At 35.1% G+C, this 23,072-nt stretch overlaps 2 protein-coding genes across 3 annotated transcripts in view; one reads left to right on the top strand and one right to left on the bottom strand.

The window, feature by feature from the left end:
• fam184aa (family with sequence similarity 184 member Aa) overlaps positions 1 to 21,073 on the top strand; it is a 30,352-nt gene extending 9,279 nt beyond the window's left edge. The window contains exons 6-18 of one of the 2 annotated variants that reach the window (XM_042741954.1): positions 175 to 297; positions 733 to 894; positions 1,288 to 1,409; positions 1,862 to 2,012; positions 6,860 to 7,072; positions 10,942 to 11,095; positions 11,446 to 11,573; positions 12,978 to 13,162; positions 14,116 to 14,262; positions 15,634 to 15,751; positions 15,935 to 16,039; positions 17,558 to 17,757; positions 20,753 to 21,073. In XM_042741954.1, the coding sequence (XP_042597888.1) occupies positions 175 to 297; positions 733 to 894; positions 1,288 to 1,409; positions 1,862 to 2,012; positions 6,860 to 7,072; positions 10,942 to 11,095; positions 11,446 to 11,573; positions 12,978 to 13,162; positions 14,116 to 14,262; positions 15,634 to 15,751; positions 15,935 to 16,039; positions 17,558 to 17,757; positions 20,753 to 20,834 (1,890 nt within the window). In that variant the 3' untranslated portion in view covers positions 20,835 to 21,073. The remainder of the gene's footprint in view (positions 1 to 174; positions 298 to 732; positions 895 to 1,287; positions 1,410 to 1,861; positions 2,013 to 6,859; positions 7,073 to 10,941; positions 11,096 to 11,445; positions 11,574 to 12,977; positions 13,163 to 14,115; positions 14,263 to 15,633; positions 15,752 to 15,934; positions 16,040 to 17,557; positions 17,758 to 20,752) is intronic. The other variant, XM_042741955.1, reaches the window with a different exon arrangement.
• Positions 21,074 to 21,762: 689 nt separating this feature from the next.
• LOC109049730 (cardiac phospholamban-like) lies at positions 21,763 to 22,690 on the bottom strand. Its single transcript, XM_019067391.2, has one exon. The coding sequence runs from the start codon at positions 22,609 to 22,611 to the stop codon at positions 22,453 to 22,455; it is 159 nt and encodes a 52-aa protein (XP_018922936.1). The 5' UTR covers positions 22,612 to 22,690; the 3' UTR covers positions 21,763 to 22,452.
• Positions 22,691 to 23,072: the final 382 nt, after the last annotated feature.

Here is a 23,072-nt window from a genome sequence, read left to right as displayed (position 1 = left end):
GTTTATTTTTGAAAATCTCTCTGCTCAACAAAGCTCTTTTACAGCTCCTGTGTAATTAAATTGAAAAAGGCTCCATCTGTCAGCAGCAGATTGTCCTACTGTCTGGTTTCACCTCTCATTTCTTTGGCCTGCTATGGTTTTTCTGATGTTTTCTCTTTATTTTTACTTTCCCAGGAGATGAGACAGCAGTTTGATATCCGCCGTCTGTCATTGGAAGATCAGAAAAACCACCTGCAACAGCAACTGGAGACCATACGAGAGGAACTCACTACCAAGCTCAACATGGCCAACCAAGAGGTTTAGATGAACAACTATTTATTTTTGTTTAGATTAACTTTTAATATATAATATATATTTTCTATTATATTGATTTTTGTCATTTAATCTGACATGATGGAATGGTAAAGTGAGAAAGCCAAAACACCTATAAAGGATGTCACTTTCTGAAGAAAATTTGAAATATTTAACTAAAGTAATGAATTGTATTATATATATATACATACACACACACACACACACATATTTATACAATGTAATGTAAATGTAGTATTGTGAACTAACGTAATTTCCATCTTTAAAAGTTGTGAGTTTATTATTTTATACTATATGATACTATATGATACTATATGACTATATAATATACTATATGTAAGAGAATCTACTGCATTGTAAGAAAGACCTCCATTTTGTAACTTTATACATGTGTTTGACTGTCTTTGTGGCTTTTCTCAGGTGTCTCATTTGAAGGATCTTGTGAAGGAGAGTGAAAAAAATCTGGATACTGCTGAGAACCACATCTCCTGTCTTAAAGACAGCCAGGAAAAGCTTCTCATGGAGCTGGACGCCACCAGGGCGAGAGTGAGAGAGACGAGCAACCTGCTCACGGATCTACAAGTAAAGTGCTCCGCTGTTTTTACTCCATTTATTATAAATTCTGTGCATTTTGAGTCAGTCTCTCATTCTGATAGAAAAATAGAAGAAGCGTTTAGAGATGTTATAAAATGCTTTTAGAAGCGTGAAAACCACTGACGCATCTCATCGTTTAGAGGGAGAAGCGGGAATTTAGCTAGCAATCACTGCAATAGGAGATGGATAATGGAGCGTGGCAGAGATGTTAAAAGAAAAATTAAGCCTCATTCAATTTTTAAGACATTGCTTTTGTTCTGCGCTAAAGCCTGCGAAGTGCAGGAAGAGCTTGCATGCCTAAAGACGACATTTGTGTAATCAGCTCTACAGGAAACTGCTCTCTCCTTGCTTTTCACATGATGAGTCATTATCTGCTCACAGGAGGAGATAGAAACCCAGAAACAGCAACATGAAGCTAGGGTCATCGCTATCAAAACAGAGGAAAAACAGAAAATGGACAAAATCACAGAGGAGCTGGATCTCAAGTGGACCGATGCTCTGAGGTGCTGCATGAAACATATGAGTCATGCATTACTGTAGAGAAGACAAGGCTAAAAACAGAATAAGATTTGTCGGTGCACAGTGCATTAAATTGAATAAACTGTGACTGTACACAGTGTTTGGTTTTCAGAGAGTGCACACGGCAAATCAAATCTAAAAAAGGTTCTAAAAGAGGTGCAGTCTGTCCTGCATCAAAGCCTGTGACAAATCCTCTTACACAGGCATGCATTTGAATTAAAATATGCTAATTACAAGAGTATAAGGTTAACATCTAATCTGCACAGTGGTACAGCAGCACACAGTATACAGTGAGCTGAAGGTTATGGAGACATCTGTGTCGTTCCTATTAACATTTTAATATCTCACTTTCAGAGTCACTTCCATGCTGTTTAAGTAATGCGTCCTTGTATCTGTTTCAGTCAGTCTCACCCTCTGTTTCTCTGTTTGCTCTCAGGGCTGAGCTGAAGGGTCTTCGAGAAGAGCTCACAGCTGAACATCAGGCGGAGAAACAGGTGGCCCTGACACAACTTTCCCAGCAGAGAGACCTGGAGATGATGGCAGCCAGGGAGAGCTGGCAGAGGAAGGTGGAGGACCTCCTGGAACAGGTAACGGAAGGTCACAGGGGTGACATTTTTTCATTTATACCCGTTTGTCCACATTTTAGAGGTGTATTCTACATTTTTGTAACATTTTTTTCCCAGGAGTAAGCTTGTTTTCAGGATTCTCGTTATCAAAACTGCAACAAAACAAACAATTGTAAGAAAATAAACAAAAAATGCAACAAATAAATAAAACTTTTTTTAAAGTAGCAAATGTTTGTAAAAATCAAACAAAAATGTAACAATTCAAAACAAATGTTTTTAAAAACAAAAATGCCTTGTATTTTACAGTTGTTAAATTTTTTCCCCTAGTATACTTTTGTTATTGGTTTCTCACATAACACACATAGCAAAAAAACAATTTTCCACAAAAAAAAAAAAAAACTGTACAAAACAAATATTGTTAAAACAAACAAAAAAGAAAACCAAAGAAATATCTATAAAAAAGCAAATGTTTGAAAAAAAAATGTCGGAATTCAAACAAATGTTTGTAAAAACAGAAATGTAAGAACAAAAATTGATTGTATTCTACACTCTTGTAACTTTTTTCCCAGAAGTACTATTAGCATAAACAATCATATAAACAATTGTGTTCGAAAAACAAACAGAAGTGTAACAAAACAAACATTTGTAAAGACAAACAAAACATGTAACCAAACAAAGCAAACATCTGTTAAAAGTAGCAAATGTTTGTAAAATTCATACAAAAAGGTAGCAAATCAAGAGACAAAAACAATAAAACCCATTACAAATGAGGCATTTGTTGCATTTAGTGGGGACATAATTACTGATTATAATGACTTGTATTGTCTTTTTACGCATTGCGTTGCTTATCGCGCTGCGTAAACATAAAACCATGTCTGCATTTGTGATCAGAGAAATTACAAACAACAAGCGCTACTCTACACTGCTCAAAACTCGCGTTTGAATCATCATTGCCAAGCTGTAACACTCCAATAAAAGTCAAAGGAGTAAAGGGAGAGACCAACATGTTCCTGACTGCACAAGATAATTTATTTTGGGCATCAATAGCCAAGGAGACTCAAGCACACAACCTTAAATACAAATATGGGTTTTATTCTTATACAATAATACAAATCATATTAAAAACTCAAAAGGGCAAAGCAGCATGTTAAGATGGGTGTCACATATAATTAATAGTGTGTTTAACCAATCAGAAGATACCTAGAATAAGTAAGCAATCAACGAGCAGAAAGGTACTGTATTCAGCAGAGGGTTTCAACACCTTAAAATTAGTTCATGTGCCGCCAATTATACACAATTTCATTACACATCAAACACCAAAGGCATCAAAATCCATATGTGCATCAGTTAAATCACACACTTCAATACACACCAAAAGGCCACTCAATAGTGCCAAAACCCCTCTGGCCAACTACTTAGCCGTTGTCAATATAAAACACTATGAAAAATGGCACATGAAGGATAATAACCTGCCCTAATACGCCCTATACACACACTCACAATTACGCATCCAGAAGTCAGAGATCCACTAGTGAGCGACGCCTCATGGTACCATCACAGAGAGGCTCAAAATCACTTTCCAGAACATTCTCGTTCACCATTCCTGGCTGGTAGAATGATCTTCCCACCCCTATCCGGAATGCAGAATTCCTGTCAATTTTCAAGCCACAGCTGAAAACTCATCTTTTTCGAAGCTACTTGACTTCGTCGTAAAAAAAAAAAATTGTCTTTCTCTTTATTTATTTCTTCTCTTTCTAGCTTGTACTGATTTGAACGATGAACTTGGTATTACAAGCACTTCCTGTGTCTGTTTACCTCTTTAAGAAGAATCACTTTATGTATCCCACAATTATAAGTCACTTTGGATAAAAACTTTTGCAAAATGACTAAATGTTAATGTAAATCAGTGACAAATCCTTTACATATGAAAACGTACTTATAGACTGTGAGTCAGAAGCGCCAGACTGTCCTTGCAAAGATGGAACTGCCTAACTTTATAGAAACAGACACCGGCATTGTAGGCTACTCTCACAGGAAACAGTCCTCGTCCTCCGTAAAATGCGTTGCACACATATGAATATTTGGGTTCAACTGTTCTGGAACAGTGTTGTAAATACAACTTAACCACTGATTTCTAGTTGTGTCCTCTTTTGGAAGGCCAAACAAAGTAGTTTCGCTTTCACAATGAAACACACAGCATCTCCACGACATGGCAGCAGTGGCAACAGTAAGAATAAAAGTTACACCCTATTTCTTCGCGTGCACATTTGGGCAGTGTTATGCAAATCTTCCCACATCGTGATGTAGAGATGTGGGGGCGTGTTAGCACAAGCTGTTTTAGGAGGGCGTGGTTGACTCTTAACTTTTATCAAGAATATCTCTTTGGATTTGAGACTTTAATCTTTGCAACTTTACAGATCTTCTTTATGCACCAAGAGCTTGTAACACTCCAAAGAGGAAGGAAAAATTTTAATCGCATCATATGACCCCTTTAAAAAAAGTCAAATCAAAGTCTTCTGTATTTAAAAGACCTCTGTTAACTTCTGTGTAACTGGATCATTCATTAGAGCAAAATAATTTGCTGAATATCAAATATATATGTTCAAATGCACATTAATGATCATATGTTAATAGGACACCAAATACCATGAAAATTTCAAAATGATTTGTTTTTGCAGCTTAATTTGAAGTCTGTCTGGACTGCTTTTTGAATATATTAGTATTATCTACATACCTTGTTTTATATTAAAAGAGCAAGGAAATTGATGTTTTCCATCAAATGTCTTCCTGAATATATTAATTTGGAATAGTATGACTTCTAAGACCATAATAAGTCCCATAGCTGCGATTCTTATTTGAGTAACTGTCAGCGGTGTATCTTTCAACATCTTTCATCCGCCATTTACTTTAAACTGACATGATGTTCTATTTGAAGTTCTGATGCTGTCAAGGCTTTTCTGGTCTTGTGCAATATCAGGAAAACTTCTGAAAATTCTAGATACTTAGTCAAGGTTTTTAGGCAGAATACACACAGTCTATAGTGTGTGCATCCTTATTTACCATTATGCTCTGCATGTTTGGCACTTTCGGTAATGTGACAGCCTGCCTCCTGTAGTCTGTCTCTCTAGAGTCCCGTCACTGTCGCTTATGTCAAGAGCCTCTAAAAGCTGCTGTGTCAGACATCTGTCAGCATCTCTTGATGTTAGTTGTCTATCTTTAGTGCTTTCTCAGGTCAGTGCCCTTGATCTCATGTGAATCTAGGGATCTATACTGTATTTCAATGATTGTATATCAATATTGTCCAAAATTTGCATTTTGTTGTTGCAGGCTGACTATATTAGTATAATTGCTTTTTTCGATTCAAACTGTGTTCTGTGTCAGGTTACTAAACAGTTATCAATCTTTGTAATACACATTCAAATCAACACCGTCAAATTAACACCTTTTTCTAGTATGATTAATGATATTTAAAGAACACAATTAATCATTGTGTCCTTGCTCATTTATGAATGGCCCCTACGTCTAATTCAGACAGATTGACAAATGGATTGCCAGTGATAGGCTTATGTTCTAAAAAAATATGAAATAAATTAAATATATATTGACCCAATGGTGAAGGCAACTGTTTGTAATATATTTGATGCTTTTCTCAGCCATAATAAATTATTATCTTATAATTATCTTTATTTGTTGCATTTTCTCAAAATTGTACTATGTGATTTAACTATGATTCATCAGAATAATTGATTTATTGCATAACATTATTTTAATTGATTGACAGATGTTTTGATGCCTGTTTTTTTTTTTAAGTATAGATTCCTACTATAGACTATTATTGCAGTAATTTTGAAAACGATAATTATATAAATTCAGTATTTAATTAATTATATAAAATCTGTATGTAAAAAATAGTAATTATCAGCCACAATTTCCATGTAGGTACATCCCAAAGCAATGAAGGGTCTGTGAAATACTATTTCCTTCACACTTCATCAAGGCGGATATACTTTGGTCTGTAGGGAGGTTACAGATTGGTTTTAAAATCAACTCCAGCGTGGTTCCTCAACCTTGAATAATCCCAGATTTTAAGTCCCTCAACAGTTTGTTGAGACAAATCTGCGAGTGAATTCAAATGCATTGTGGTCCAGGTACTGAAGTCTGCCATGAAACACTCTCCTCTTGTTTTGCCCTCATTTTATTGCGTCAGTTTCTATTTTAGGCCCACCATTTGCTGCATGCAGAGATTTGCTCACCATTGCCTGTTTATTTATTTCGCAAGATTTTCCTTTATTTCTTTATCTTAGGCCTCATCTCTTTTTATGTATTGAATCGTATGAAGATTAAGAACATTATTCTTTTAGTGGATTAGCAGTTTGAATTACATAACTTTTCTCATTTAGAGTATCCTGGGGTAGTTCAGGAAATGCTGCTGAGCATATCTGAATTAATGTGTTTTACTTGCATAAAACTGATGATAATGCTCAACGGAAAGACAACAGTCAAAATTATTGTAACAGCATGTTGCATGCAGTTGATGTCATATTTCATCTCTAATACAGGGCTATTTCTGAAAGGATTACATTTCAGATTGGCTGTGGCATTGTCATTTTTTATTTTCAGCATAATGACTCATTTCCCATGCTGGTTGATGCAATAACGTTCTTGTTTTTGCAGTGACTTTAAATCTAAATCCCAATGCTCCAGTTTTCTCTTTTGGCTTCAAAATATCTGCTACTTTTTTCCTGACTGATGCCTGTTTTACATTCACCCAAATATAAGTCATCCACAGTTCACAATTTCCATCTATCTGAGGGTTCGGTATTCTGTACGAGTCGTTTGAACCTGTTTTCGTGTTTCTGTTGTGTCAGATCTCTCTGCTGAAGCAGAGCCTGGAGCTACAGATGTCGCAGTCGAAAAGTGCGCTGCAGCAGTTGCAGGCGCAGTTCAGCCAAGAGCGCGAGCACCTGGCGCAGCAGTTGCAGGAGCTGGCGCTGGAGCATCAGCACAGAGAGTGCCACCTACAGGAAGCCCACTGCTGCGCCATACAGGACATGGATGAAGCGCAACAAATTGAGCTTAGGGTACCTTCACCTTACATACACAGACATGCACAAATGCAGAGTCACTCATAGTGACATAAACGTGAAGATATGCTTCCCTCTCCCAAATGCCTCTGATGTAGATGCATGTTTCATCAATTATGGACACTTTTGGCCCTGTGGACTTTTTGAAAATAAAATTTCGTAAAACATAGTTTTCATATTTTTTCAATAGTATTTAGTATTCAAATATTTAAGTATGTCCAATATGCATCACAGGAGAATTATGTCATTATTTTCCTTTCTAGAATTGTTATTTTTCTTTTCTGAAAGTATTTCCTTTACTTTCCACATATTATTGGAACGTTTTCAGAAATATCTTTGAACATCCTTTGTTTTGCTAAGACTAATTTTATAGCTAGTATTTTATGCATTCTAAATATACATGGTTAAATAATATTGTTCACACTTTGTATAATTTAACAAAATTAGTGCTTGATTGGAAATGCTTGTGATATTTATTTTTTTGTTTACTTCACACATCACATCTCACAATGTTATTAGTTTTTGTTTGTTCAAATAGTTTAACATTTCATTTTTATATTTTAAAGTTTTCATTCAATTTATATTTTTATGGAAGATTTTTATTGTTTATAGTTAAATTATTTAAATATTTATTTAATATAACATAAATACGTTTTTGACCGTTCAGACGTTTGGGGGTGCATTAAAGTTTTACAAAATGCTTACCAAGGCTTTATTTAATTAGAAATAGAAAAACAGTTTAATATTAATAAATAATATATTTTCACATGTAATGTATTCCTGTGATGCAAAGCTGAATTTTCAGCAGCCATTACTGCAGTCTTCATTGTGACATTAATGTTAAAATGTTCAAATGTCAATGTTAAAAACCGTTGTGCTGATTTTTTAAATGGAAACCGTAGTTTGTTTTCAAGATTATTTTTTGAATAGTATTTTCAAAAGAACAGAATTTCTTTGAAATATAAATCTTGGGTAACTTTATAAATGTTTTTACTGTCACTATTGATCAATTTCATGCATCCTTGCTGAATAAAAGTGTCTATTCCTTTAAAAAATCTTACCGACCCCAAACCTTTGAACGGTAGTGTATGTGTAACTTGTTTTTCATAGTCGTGATGCCTCCTGCCTGTCATCCTGTATTGATCATCACCTTCACTGTCTCCTTTTCCCCTTCATAGTACTGTACATGTCTGTTTCCTTTACTCTCTGGATTTGTCACCCCTGCATTATCACCCCACACTGAGAATCTCCACTGTGCATGACATCCATATGGTAAATTACCCTCCTTCTTGTCCTTCCTTGTCTACAGTCTACTCCTCAAAGACAATATGCATATGAAAACATGTTTCTAATCCATCTCAATGCGCAGCTGTTGTTTCATTTCAGAATTGTGCGTTACACAGAATATTTTAAGATAGCAAGCCCAGACATTTGAAGCAGACACGTGATGCAGAGTCTGACAGGCTTTTCTCCATCTCGCTCAGCCTTGTGCTGCGGCCAGGAAAGAAGCTTCTTTAAGCTGATTTGGCCACATTTCGGATTACTAAATAATGAAAAAAAAACATAATAGTTGCTTTCATCTCCATTCTTTTATGTCAACCCTTGAATGCGGTTGTTGGCACTGCATGCTAGAGTGGCTCTGTGGGTGGACTGTTTAAAATGTGCTCTCGTTCCTCCCAAACATGGGGTAGCATGGAAACAGCAGGATAAAGAGAAACTATCCACAAAATGGTGGAGTGTCAACAGTAAAACGGAATGATTCTCTAATTAGATGATACTGTACAGCTTCATCTAATTAGTAACTAACCCCCTGTATTGAAAAACCTCTTAATTCTTATTCTTATTCCCAAGTTTCTGCAGTTAATCAAAGACTATAGAATACCCAAGACATGTCACTCATATAGTTTTGAATGGGGAAAAATGCAATGCTCAATATGGCTGCTCAATCGCAGGAAGCCCCGCCTTCTGAATGAAGGAGCCAATCGCTAATCGGTAAAGTCAGCGCGTCACTGCTCCTGCTGTTAGAAGTTCTGGTTGCTATAGAAACAGTCAGCATTCTGAGACGTGCGCTCAGGACTGCGCATGCACACTGGCTGATCTAGCCTGAATAATAAGCTTTTTATAACGCTGTTTGAGCAGATTAAACAACATTTATGACACAGTTGTTATCAGATTTCTTTGGTGATTTATTTAATTGCAAGCCTAGTGAACAGCTTTGTAGAATTTGATGTTTCCCAATTCAAAGAGATGGGAGTTGCACTTGCCCGAGAGACGTTTCAAAGATGGCCGCCGAGTGACATGACTTGTCTTAAAGGGACTTTGAGTTAATTCAGTCCAATGGCTTAATGCAGAGGTTTAGATTTTCTGATATGAAGGCTACTCTAATACTAATATGATGTTCTCCTTCCTGAGTCAGCTATACTGTATAGGCTACTATATTTAAAGGCGTATTTATGCTGTGTGAAAAAATGTACATGTTTAAATATTAAATAATTGGCATTCATGTTGTCATTTGTTTTTATATTTTAGTGTTAAAGCTATGGCTCAAAAAAGTATAAAACAATCATAATTAATCTCGAAATTTCCAAATTATGATCCACACTTATTTGTTTTTGAATTTGAATTTGTCTTAAACAAAATTTTAAAATTTAAAAGAAAATGTTATTTTTCTTAAATGAATGTTCAGCCTTCAAAACGTAACAGCCACAATTATGACATCATAACATTCTAAACTGTGATTGGGTTTCATTTTAACATTCATTTGCATACTTTACTGTGATTGGTCTTTTCTTTGTTTCATATATTTAGGCTTTCAAAATGAGTAATCGCGATTAATCGCATCTAAAATAAAAGTTTGGTTTGCATAATGTATGTATTTATTTCAAGCGGCAACCTCCCGCTCTCTCTCGTGAGGCCAACATGGAAATGACTTGATAGACTCCCAATCCCATAGACTCCCCATGTTAAAATGCCCAACTTTACAGCAGAAGAAAACATGTTTACAGCCTGGTTCAAAAAATGATTTTAGTCTATATAGCTAATTTTGCCCTTCATGACAACTGTGAGGGGGTGAATTTTTTTATAACTCATCCGTTCAAATTAAATTAAGCCTTAAAGTTCTGCATAATTAAGGGAGTGGCCACTTGAGTGACAGGTGGATTGCCGCTGCTGTCACCACCGTCGAGCTAGGTGGGTGTGGTTTCAGCAACCAGCTCCCTCATCTTTGCCTATTTTCGATTATCTGGGAGTGACGTGCGGTGACGCACTTCCCACTTTCAGCAAGGATACATTAAATTGATCCGTTTTCCACATTTATTATGCTACAAAAGTTTTTTTTTTTTTTATAAATGCTGTATGACTTTCTATTCATCACAGAATCCTGAACCAAAAGTATCAGTTTCCACAGAAAGTTTAGCAGCACAAAAGTTTTCAACATTGAAATGTTTCCTGAGCATTAAATCAAATAATAGAATGATTTCTGAAGGATCATGTGACACTAAAGCTTTACATCACAGGAATAAATGACATTTTACAATATATTAGAATTGAAAAAGCTTTTTTAAATTGTAAGAATAATATTAAATAATAGAGACAAAGCAGTGCTCCATTTATGCACAATCAAAAAACCTAAGCTTACCTAAAACTTGAACATTGTTTTTTTTGTTTGTTTGTTTTTTGCTGCCTTGCAAGCTATGCCATTTCCTTCATTAAATGCAAATCTAGTTTTCTCATTGACACCTTTTGTTCCAATCGCATCATGTTGCATTCAGATGCAAATGTGGTCTTTTGTTTTATGCATTGGATGTGTGCTTCTGTATTTTTATGTCTTTATTCTCCTCTGCATCTGTGCGTGTGCATTTGTGTAGGAGCTTGAGGAGCGTCTAAAACAGGAACAGAGAGAGGAGTTACAAGCTTTGAGAGATGCCCACAGACAGACCCTGGAAATCCTTCGGCAGCAGTCTGACCAGGAGCTGCAGACGCTGCGCTTTGAGCTGGAGGATGAGGGCAAAGCCATGCTGGGTGAGTCATACGCTCACATTAACTACAGCACCACACACCAGCCTACAAGATTAGAGCCTTCAGTGAGGTCATTAAAGTCTTGTAGTATATTCATATACACTGTTATCATGACAGTAAATAGTCATTTTCACAGCTGTTTTTATCCTAAAGAACTCACAGTACATTTATTACAGAGAAAATCTTTTCACTTAAAGGTATGTTGATAATAGCTCATGGTTGTTCAACTTACAGCCCTCTAGTCACCTAGAGTGATTATACCACAATTAGGTTCTTAGTAGGCTCTTAATATAAGAAAATAAGTGTGTTTAAGTTGATTTTGTTTTGCATTGGGTTTTTTTAATGTTGTGTAGCTTCCCTGCGGTCTGAGCTCAATCATCTCCATGCCAGTGCCATTGAACACCTGCGACAAGTCCATTTGAAGGAAAACAATGCTGCCAAACGAGAACTGGATGACACTATTGAGCGCTGCAAAGAACATGTGAGCATTTATGAAAGTTACAAAGCATGATACCACACTGTATCTCAACACTAAACCCAACAGAAATGGCAGTTATCAGCAGACTTGCCATTTTGGGTTGGTGGTGGATGCAGACTCTTGATTAATTCTAAAAAAGAATGGCATTTTGATTCATTTTGTTCAAGCTTACACTGGTTACTGGTGATAGCCTACATTTTCTTCATATTTGCATTTGGTAAGAAGCTTTTTCTCTCATGGGAACCATGACATCGCATGCATTGCAGATAAGAACATTTGAGCCTTAGCAAATCAGACAGTCACGCATGATATGCTTCATTATTCATCATTATTATTATCTTTTTCATTCATTGAAGTAAAGATGAAATAAAATAAAATATAAATATTAGAAATGCTGCCTTGGCAACAGTTGAAGTACTAAAACTAACTGAAAGTAAAGTTAAAGCTGAATAGAAATATAAAAAAAAGAAAAATCAAAATATTAATCAATATTGTAGTAGTATTGAAATAAAACTAAAATAACACTGCTCAGATTTAGTGGTTTGTTCAGATTTGTCTTTTTTCTTCGGAAAATATTTTGAAAAATGTATCAGTGCTTTTTTTGTCTATATGGTGTAAAAATTACTGGGGCCTAATATTTTTTTGATTTTCAGTGATCTTCAAAATATCACGTTTGACAGATGAAGGAAGGTCATAAACCAACATGAGGGTTAATAAATGATGACAGAATTTGAATTTTTTATGAACTTCCTTTTTTAAGGATGATCAATACAAATAGTGACCATAAATGAAACCAAACAGAATACCAAAAAAATCCCACATTTTCAGTGGGAGATTCAGTGTGAGGTCCAGAAATTTGCTTCCTGTCTGGACAAAACCTGATTCCACATACGTGCCCTTAGTTTCAAGACATGGTTGTGGTTTCACAATAGAAAGGCTTGAATTTGACTGAGCGGTCAAATGAGTGCCAGGCTATTATAAAATGTCTCTAAGCTAAGCTGCACTTTACAGAAGTTTGAAGAATAACCACGATGAATAAAAAATGAGGTACTGAATTGTGAATTATGGGAGAGCTCTTACCGTGACTTGCACTCCTTTCCCATTTTCATATTTGATTTATAATCCCCCTCTCTGTCTTTCTCTATAACACACACTCATAGTCTCATTCTCTCTTGTTCGTTTCACTTCAGTTATTACTTCAGCACAATTGAATCTCTTTTAATGTGACCTATATACATATTTTGAAAGCTTCACAAAATCTTCTAATGCTTTTTTAAGCGAATCATTCCAATGTAATGAAATCATAAAAACTGCATTTGCCGCCTCGTTTAGACACGCGGTCATCCATCTGTTAAAGTCGATATATATATGTATATGTTTTAATGTTTTTGTGGATTTCTCTCTCAAGAACAAGACCTCCTAGGGCGTATATCTGACCTGAGGCAGGAGGTGAGCTGCAGGAAGAACCGGATCGCCGATCTGGACCATGAAATCCACTCGCTCAATGAGACCATCAGCACCTTGACCAAGGAGTTGGAGCTCAAAGGGAAAGAAGTTCTGAGGGTGCGCAGTGAGGCCAATATGCAGATCAGGTACCAACTTATCAACATCTGTGAGGATGTATTAACCTTTTATGATGCTGTTTTAGCTTCTAGAACTTATTGGACTTAGCACTCAGTCAAGCAATCGAATATCTTGCTTCACTTTTTGATCCCATTCCTCTCTATTTCAGCTTTGTCAATAAAATGGCACAAAAAGAAACATAAAGAAATGGGAAATTGCCATGCTCACAGTAATACTTTCATGTTAAGGTTAGAGTACAAATGGTGAACAATGCCGTTATCCTGGTTTTGATAGCCTCATTTTATGCAAAAAAAAACTGACATCTTATGTGTGTGTAGAATCTTTTTTGGCATTCATGAGCTATTAAATTATAAAATCCTAAAGGTCAGTCTAGCTGAACCAGAAGCTAATTTAATGTGAGCAGAAAGCAGACGGAGCTATTTCCCACGCAGAAGCCCACCGCCTTCAGGCAGAGCTCTCTGGTTCAGTATCATTTCAGTTGCATTCTGTTCTGTTCTGATGATATAAATGTATCAAGGTCAATGTGAAGTGTCTGGCAGATATAAACAAACAAATTTCATTTGGTTTTATTCAAATGGGCTAATTCCTGGCTCATTAAAAAAATGATATTCTTTGGGGACATGAGGGAATTTTTTTCTTATAAGAAAATAAGCTTCTCCAAGCAAAATAAATGTGAATGTGTTTGTTGTCCAGAGTATTTGCTCTATTTGTTGACACTATAAAAATAAAAGTTCCAAAAGAGGGTTTTCGTGCAGTGCCACAAAATAACTATTTTGGGAAACTCTCAGTATACAGTTCTTAAAATAACCACTTTTTTTAGTGTGAAGAACATTTTAATATTTCTCCAGTTTTTGTGCAGTGGAATGGTTTTATAGATGCCAAAGGTTCTTCATGGATTTTTAATAGTGTATGTAAATGGACAAACTGTTTTGCATATGTTAAATGATTTGATTTTATGTAGGGCTCGTGAACAGGATCTCTCTAAGCGCCTCGAGAGGGAGATTGACGAGCTGAGCGCTTCTCATAACAGAGAGACACAGATCATGCTGTCAGATTTTAACAAAGCTCAGGAGCTGCTAAAAGACAAGATCTCTGCTCTGCAGATTCTGTGAGTCCCTTTATCTCATTGAATATCAAATTGAATTGAAAATCAAAACACATCATTTTAATGTAATATCCTCGTGAATATTTCAGAAGACAGCTAGATGAATCACATTAGCTCTGGTTCAGAACCTAGTGAGCTGCCTTGATTTCTAATACAGTATCCTAACAAATAGGTCTTCTAAGGTTAAAATGGTACCTCAATGTAATTTCTTCTCATGAGATCACGGCCATGCTCCACACATAAAGAATTTTTGATGTTTATTAAAGTATTGCAGTAGAGTCTGATGTTAGCATGTTGCTTTGCAAACAAAATTGCATAACATATATTAGGTGACAGTTTTAATTAGATAACTATTTTTAACAAAACTTTTTGTTGTAGGACTTCTTTAATGCACAGTTTCGCTGAGATGGTTGCAATTCTGGGATTAAACATGAAGGATATATGTGATTATGCCTAAAGGAGCATTCACACTGACTGCAATTTGAAGCAGGAAAAAAGTCATACATTTTTGGTGAAAATACCATTTGAAGCAACATAAGTGACAGAAATTGCTAGCAATGATAATTAGCATAAACAGTTTACATTTTGCAAAACCAAGAAGTCTGGTTCTACTAGCAACCAACAGTACAGCAACATGGCACTTTGATGGTTTATAAATCACTTTGGTAGTCTATAAAACTTTACGGTAAAAGCATGCCAAAGCAGTGTTGTTATTGGTAAATACTAAAACTATTACAATTGTTTTTGTAATTGAAATAAAGATGAATTATAATATACATTTTATACAAAAACCTTAAAAATCAGAAATAGAAATAAGTAACTACAAAAATAACTAGAAATAAAACCGAGATAAAAATCAGTTAACGCTAAATACAAATATATATATATATATATATATATATATATATATTAAAAAAAAATAACAAATAACAAAAGCACATTAAAAATGTCTAAAACTTTAAAATTTAAATATAAATACCTTTTTATAATCAGGATGGATTTACTAAAGATGTGCAGTGAAGAATTAGCGCTGAAAAGGCATGGACACAGTTATTTTTTACTGAATATGCATTTGTAGGAGTTTCCCTTTCAGACGCAAAATTTACGGAAGGACTGTATTAAAATTAATCACACAACACAATTGGCTAACGTTTGTGCTCGTCAAATTTCTGGTATTTGTGCCATTAATTAACTCCTGAAAAAACATGCCTTAAAGCAGTCGGTAATTTGCACTTTTATATTCAGTAAATCTGGCACTAAAATAACACTGTGCCTATGATGCATACACATGTTGACTAGTTTGTACTTTTTATGACAGAGCCATTGTTTTTACTGCAATATAATTGTTAATATGTATGTGTGTGGGATGAGCAGGTTGGAAGGTACGGAGGAGAAGTTCAGGAATAGAGAAAGTCGACCAGAGGACCTCCAGGCGATAGCAGAGCTCAGAGAAATGGTGTCCGAGAGAGAAGCTTTGGTCAAGAAGCTTGTGGTAAGTGTGCACCGCAACGGTCTGTAGAGGGGCAGCATCCCGTTAAAAGAGATATGTGTACTACTGTTCTTTTACATTTATTTTTGTCCCAAAGGATTACATGTCTTAAGACAAAAGTCAATATCAGTTCATTGATTTTTCTGCACAGGGCCTTTCGGTCTGACTGTGCTTCCTTTGTTCCAGGATGACAAGAAGTTTTATCAATTGGAGCTGGTGAATCGAGAGCCTGGATTCAACAAGGTGTTCAACACCAATCCCAATGTTGGGGTCATAAACCCCCTTATAAAGGTTAGAGAGACACAGCCACACTGATCAAAGAGTACCTCTGCAGTCCACATAAATTGGATTTGATCTGATCGTAAAAAAAAAAAAAAGCACAAACCATAAACCTTTTTAAAAGCACTCCATCTCTACAGTTCATGGAATCCATGAATATAATAAAAGAATACTTCAAAGGTTATGCCTTATGGGAAGTGTGTTTTACAGAGGTACCGCTGGAATGGGATGTTCTGCAGAGACTATTAATAGTCTTCTACTGTTCTTTTAGTTGGTCTAACTTTTTCTTTGTGTTGCGTAAGTTGTGTTTGTGCAATTTGCCATTGTCTGTGTCTTATATCCATGTTCAAACATCAAGTTCTACCCTGCTTTCCAAATCATAAGTTCTGTTCTGAAACCTTATGTGCTGCTTACATAGGACATTCTGTGAAACCTCAAAATTGACCCATATGGTGGTTTCAATAGAATCTAACATGTTTTTGAAGTCTGTTATGCTCACCAAAGCAGCATTTATTTATTAGATCAAAAATACAGACAAAAGTATTTTTTGTGAAATATAACAAATATTTCAATTTAAAATAAATGTTTTCTTTTTGAATGTGTTTTAAAATGTAATGTATTCCCGTGATGCAAAGCTGAATTTTCAGCATCATTACGCCAGTCTCCAATGTCACATGATCCTTCAGAAATCTTTCTAATATGCTGATTTGGTGCTGTCAAAATAAAAGTTTTGTTTACATTATATATGTATGTGTACTGTACTTATTATGTATATATAAATACACACACAATTAGTATATATTTTGAAAATATTTAGCTTTATACTTTTATATATTCATATTATTATATTTTATATTATATATAAAATATATTTAATATATAAACAACATTTTTCTTAAATATATACAAGCACATGTTTGTATTTCTATATACATAATAAATATACACAGTATACACATATTATGTAAATAAAAAACTTTGGATGCGATTAATCATGATTAATCGTTTGACAGCACTAATTTATATATATATATATATATATATATATATATATATATATATATATATATATATATATATATATATATATATATATATAATGCTATATAATATAAGATAAACATTTGGTGATACAGTAAATTTTTTATTTGATTGGACTATTTTTATATCATCATTATTAAATTAAATAAAAGTGTATAATAAACATTTCTCTCACCTTTATTTTTTTTACTTTTGGCACACACTTAAGCCATATGTGTGGATATAAAGGATACATGCTGCCGAAACTTTTTATAATTAATTTAATAGCAAAATTAGGTATTATACCTTTTTAAACAGGCATTGCTTCAGGACGGCACCTATGAGAGTCAGCTCACTAGGTTTTGTAACAGAGCTGTAATCTGTCATTTCTGTTCCCTGTCCACATTCAAAATAATGTTCATTACCTTGTCATCGTTTAGCTTGAAGCTACAATTCACCATCATCTCCGACTTCCCACAATCCCTTTCTGTGTGTGTCCTTTTAATGTAGCATAAGAGTAGAAAACCTGCGAACACTTTCGCCAGCTCTCCGAACCTAAGCGTTGTTGCGGCGGAAGGGATGGCGTGCGGCTCGGTTCCGCCTACTTGCCTAGAGTCTGTCCCCAACTCCCCCATTCACCACCATGAGCTCAGGTCTAACAAACCTCCGCCCCCTCCAACCCCTCCGCCTCAGGCCGACTCCACCCGGAGGTGAGATTGTCCGAGACGTCCTTGTCCTCACAAGAGACATGCTTAAAACCACAGAACTGTCTTGCCATTGGTCGGATCACACGGTCTCAGTCCTAACGGTAGAAAAACCGTCAGTCTGTCTGTTGATTGGACGTATTGATACGAGAACACAGCCATGTCTGTCCTAGTGAATTGTGGGTATGCTCGTCTCACACTTTAATGCATCTTGCCGGCGAACGGCACACATTAAAATGTTTGTATTTCATGCTACTTTGATGTGCATGATAAATTGTACGTACCGATGTCCTTAAAGGGTTAGTTCACCCAAAAATGAAAATTAGTTCATAAATTACTCACCCTCAAGTCATCCTAGGTGATATGGCTTTCTTCTTTCAGACGAATCCATTCGGAGTTATATTAAAAATTGTCTTTAATCTTTCAAACTGTGTAATGCCACTCAGTGGGTGTTGCATGCATCAGTCCAAAAGAAGTTAAATAAAAATCACCCATCCATAAAAAAAGTGTCTCACACAGCTCCGGCGGGAGAACAAAGGCCTCCTGTAGCGAATTGATGTGTTTTTGTAAGAAAAATATCCATATTCAAAACGTAATAAACACTTTAATGTAGCTTGCGCTCACTGTTGTAAATGAAGCAGTTCTGGGCGGATGACGTATGGAGGTCGGTTTCACGCATGTATTAGAAGTACAAAACGAGGATTTGTAAAGAAGAATGTCAGAGGATTTCGATATAAGCCAAGAGGAGACTGGTTTTGCTTTGCTAAAGTAAGGAAACTTTGCTTCCTTTGTTCACGAGACTCATGCGCAGCGCTGACCTCCATACGTCATGCTCCCGGAGCTTCTTCCGTGTACAACTGTTGGCGCAAGCTACATTTAAGTGATTATTAAATTTTGAATATGGATATTTTTTTTTACAAAAACACATCGATTTGTTACAGGAGGCCTTTGTTCAACCACCCCCACCCCCCGAAGCGATGTGAGACACTTTTATTTATGGATGGGCGATTTTTATTTAACTTCTATTGGACTGATGCATGCAACAGCCACTGAGTGGCATTAAACAATTTGAAAGATTAAAGACAATTTTTAATATAACTCCGACTGGATTCGTCTGAAAGAAGAAAGCCATATCACCTAGGATGACTTGAGGGTGAGTAATTTATGAACTATTTTTCATTTTTTAGTGAACTTACCCTTTAAATCAGACTGAAAGTTCACCTAAACAGTGTGTGATCACACAATGGCATTGGAATGCCGAAGCGAGCATGCGGTTGATGTCATCACATCATCACATAGCAGTCACGAGTATGGCTCCGCCCTCCACATTTCATGCATTTGTTGTTTTGTGGTTTTAAAATGAGCTATTCAAATGATGAGCAGCTATTCCTGGTATTTCTTGCCTAGTGAAAATCAAGCACAGGAACATGTTATACGCAGCTTTGGGCTGGGAGATAATATTAGACTGTTTCTGGTTGAGGGGCATATTTTATTTATCACTTAAAAGGAAATAGTTCAGCATGGTGCCTGTGATTTATTTGATGCTTGAACAAGGAGGGCAGCTTCCTATTGGTCAAGAGACACTGCACTTTGTGGTAGTTAGACATCTAATTTAAGGATCATTTTTACTGCTGCCAAAAAGCAAAGGTTACTTGAATATAGTAATGACTACTATTGGGAAATAATGTAAATACACATGAACAGTGGCCACAAAAAATATTTAGACACTCATAAGAATTGCATATATTTCCATATTTTTTACTTTTTAACTTTTTATCTGATTAATGAACAGATTAAAAATCAAAATATAAATATACTTTCCTAAAACAGTGTGAAATTACTTTTATCCAACAGTTGAGGTAATATTAATAAATAAATTTACTGATATTTGCACATTAATTCATATTTTGTTAAGTTTAGGTGAGTTTATATCTGTTTTCCAAATGAATCGCTCAGGATCACATCAGAAATTACAAAATTATGTATTTAGTGTGTTTTATTTGCTGCAAAAATGATGTAGGAGTACATTGAAACTATTTTCCCTCAGAAATTGCTTGAGAATTTTACAAATAATAATAAAGAACCGGCAAGTAATGCATTAAAGGAAATGGAAATGTGTAAAAATGAATGAACAGTATTTAGAGTGGAAATTTCTAATCATCCTTAAATCAACATGAATTTACTTGAGATGCAAAATAAGCAAGTCTTGTTTGTCAATGGGATGTGAGAACTTTCAGTTAAGTTGATTTTTCTGAGCACATTGGCAGATATATGTTCTTGTTTTAATCATAAACTCAATTTTGATCAGCTGCTCATGAAACAAGACTTCATATGTCCTTTTGCTTCTCAGGTACATTTATCTTGAAATAAAAAACATTACACATTCACATTGGAAAACAATAAAAATACTGATGAAAAAGTTCCATATTCTAGTGGTTGAGGGCAGAGGTATTTGTATTCTTTTTTCTTTTTGTAAAATTAATTAAAAAGTAATGAAGATATGCTGGAAGTATTTTCAAATTATGCGTTGCTAATATATTTACATTTAGAGACTTTAAAAAACGTATCTTCAAAAAGCCTGCAGAAACCCTGATCTTCAAAAAAAAAAAAAAAAATTTAATGTATGTACACTCTGTCATTCATTCTGTTCATTTGCCTTCGAGTAGTGACCCCTTCCAACAAAGCACAAAAATTCTGATCCAAATACATTCAGTCTCAATTTTAAGCAGTATGTCTGCTTTTTGTGACATATTTTGCTTGAAACGTGTTTGCGCTATCTTTCTTTAACATAAATGCCACTTCTGATCTATTGCAATGACATTCAAAGAGTTGCCTAAGTCTACATACTTTTTGCGGCCACTGTTAATTTTTTAGATAGTATCATCATGCAATAAAGTAGCAACTCAGCGTGGAAGTGTTTGATTAGGATGTGTTAATTCTCTTTCCTTTAATGTTGCTGCAGCATAACTGGTTGTGTTTAACTTCTCTGTGTTTTGTGCAGCCCTCGTAAGACTGAGGATTCAACTGTAGCACCAAAAGAACAGCAACCACAAGAGCTATTTTCACAGTACTTCTCCTTTTAAATTTTTCAAGACACCCAACTGAAGAGCATGCGAAACTGCAGTTTTCAATAGCCCATTTGTCTGTTCTTGATATCTCACTGTGAGTTTGTTATTTTCCCTTTTGATATGGGCATTTACTTGATTTAAAATGAGATGCACATTCATTTCATATAATATTCATAAATATGTCTTTTCTGGATGGACTAAAACTGTTGGAATACCAATGTCTTGCCAGTTTTGAAATAAATTGCACAGACACATATTTGTATTATATTGTCTTCTTACAAACTATAAACCATCAATATAATAAATAAAATTAATAAATTAAACATCTTAAAATCTTAAATCTATACTTTATGAGCATTGTCAAAGGACGGCATGTCTTTAAAAGAATCGTTTACCCAAATATGCTGTCATTATTTACTCACCCTCATGTCAGTCCAAACCATCTGTTATTTTGCTGATAAAAACAACAAAAACTGTTTTTAAAAATATTAAAATACTTGTTGTAGTAATAATAACAAGCTGTCAAATTGGGCAAAATGCATTATATTGTGAGATATTTGAAGTCTTCTAAAGTCATAGGAACAGAACTAGTCTGAAAAAAAAAAAGTTGGTGTAGAAACAATTTTCACTCAGAAATTGCTAGTAACTTTTACAAATAATTACAAAGAAATGTTCCCCAGTAATCATTGTTTTATTTACAACTTTGTATAAACTATGAAACAAATAGATTCTTTACATTTGTATGTGTATTTTATTAAAAAATGCATATAGGTTTGGAACAAGGGGAAGTTTAGTATTCTTATTTGTAGCTGAAATAAACCTTTAAATGCACTTTAAGTGCTTTTTACGGTGCTTTTTATGGTTTTCCGCTTCAGTGCCTTGAACAGGATCTACACATGGTTTATTTCTTGCTTCTTTTGTTTGAAAAATTCAGTCAGTTGGATCATTTAAAACAAACTTTCTCTTTATTGGTTGTCCACATTTAAAAACATCCTTAAATTACCCATTTTAGCTCTCTCTTTCTCAGATCGTGTCCAAAGGAAGTGTAAACAGACATTAATATGTTAAGTGTACAAGCGTAATTTACCTTAGTGCCAACATGCTCTGTTCCTCTGTGAATAATATATGATTTCTGGGACTGACCTATAAATTTTGCATTTCAACACAACAATTATGAGATTTTTTGAGGGGAATATTTACATAAATGACTTGGCACTTAAAGGAATTGCTGTTTGCTGATGGGAGTTACTTTTGCCAGAAATTACAGGCATTTTGATGTTCATTCTTTGTGTCTTTGTGAACTATCATATGACCAATTCCTTCTGTGTGGTCTTCATTCATATACAAAACATATCTGAATTTACCTAACATGCAATTTTGTATGTTTTATGTATATCCCGATACAAAATATATATGAACAATATGAGATTTGTACTCATCCAAAGGTCAAAAATATGCTTATTGTTGTAAGAATAATGCAACAAACATAAATGAAGAAAAATTAGTGCAGCCCTCGAATCATTTCAGGAAATTAACATGCATTGCATCATCAGTAGGACATTTTCAATTCCCAGAAATTGTCCAAGGTCTTGTACAGTGCATCTTGCGATTGGCCGGTTGTAGCCTTTTGCTGTCACATGAGCAAGACGATGATGTAGATGAGCAGCAGGCAGATGAGGATGAGGGAGAAGTTGATGATGAGATCTTGTAGGTTGCGTTTGGTCTGCGGGTTCACTTCGATGTTGGACGCCCTCCGGATGGCTGAGCGTGCCATGTGCTGCACCCTCTCCATCCTGATGAAGACTGCAGACTAGTGGCAGTGAGAGGAATGGACGGATGGAGATAGGGGTGCTGTTACGTTCTTGTGGTGCCTTATGGTGAAAATGAGAGAAATTATTATTTTTTAAGATGTCTTAGAAATAAAAATATAACAGATGATCACACTTGGATTTATTTATAGTAAATCTGTTCTGATTCTGGTGTGCACGGCTCAGTCTTTATTTAAACCTCTGATGTAGGCTATGTTGCCCACTACAGTGGGCTGCATTTTTTAACCTTTCAGGTTGTGATGTTGCATCCTTGCCCATAATTCTGTATTACTGTCCTTATTTTTTTGTATTTATTACAACATAAAATTAAAATACCTGATGAAAGTGATGCATCAAGTACCACAAAAATATTTAAAACTATTCTCTGTTTGCTATAGAGAGATGTATGGAAGCCCATTTCCGCTTTTAAATAAAAATTAAAATA

Source organism: Cyprinus carpio, chromosome B17 (genome assembly GCF_018340385.1).
Source record: "Cyprinus carpio isolate SPL01 chromosome B17, ASM1834038v1, whole genome shotgun sequence".
Taxonomy (NCBI): Eukaryota; Metazoa; Chordata; class Actinopteri; order Cypriniformes; family Cyprinidae; genus Cyprinus; species Cyprinus carpio.
Note: the sequence above shows the minus strand (reverse complement) of the source record. Positions and strands in the feature narration are given on the sequence as shown.

Coding starts and splice junctions, on each gene's coding strand:
- LOC109049730 (XM_019067391.2), bottom strand. CDS start 22,611: ATGGAGAGGGTGCAGCACATGGCACGCTCAGCCATCCGGAGGGCGTCC.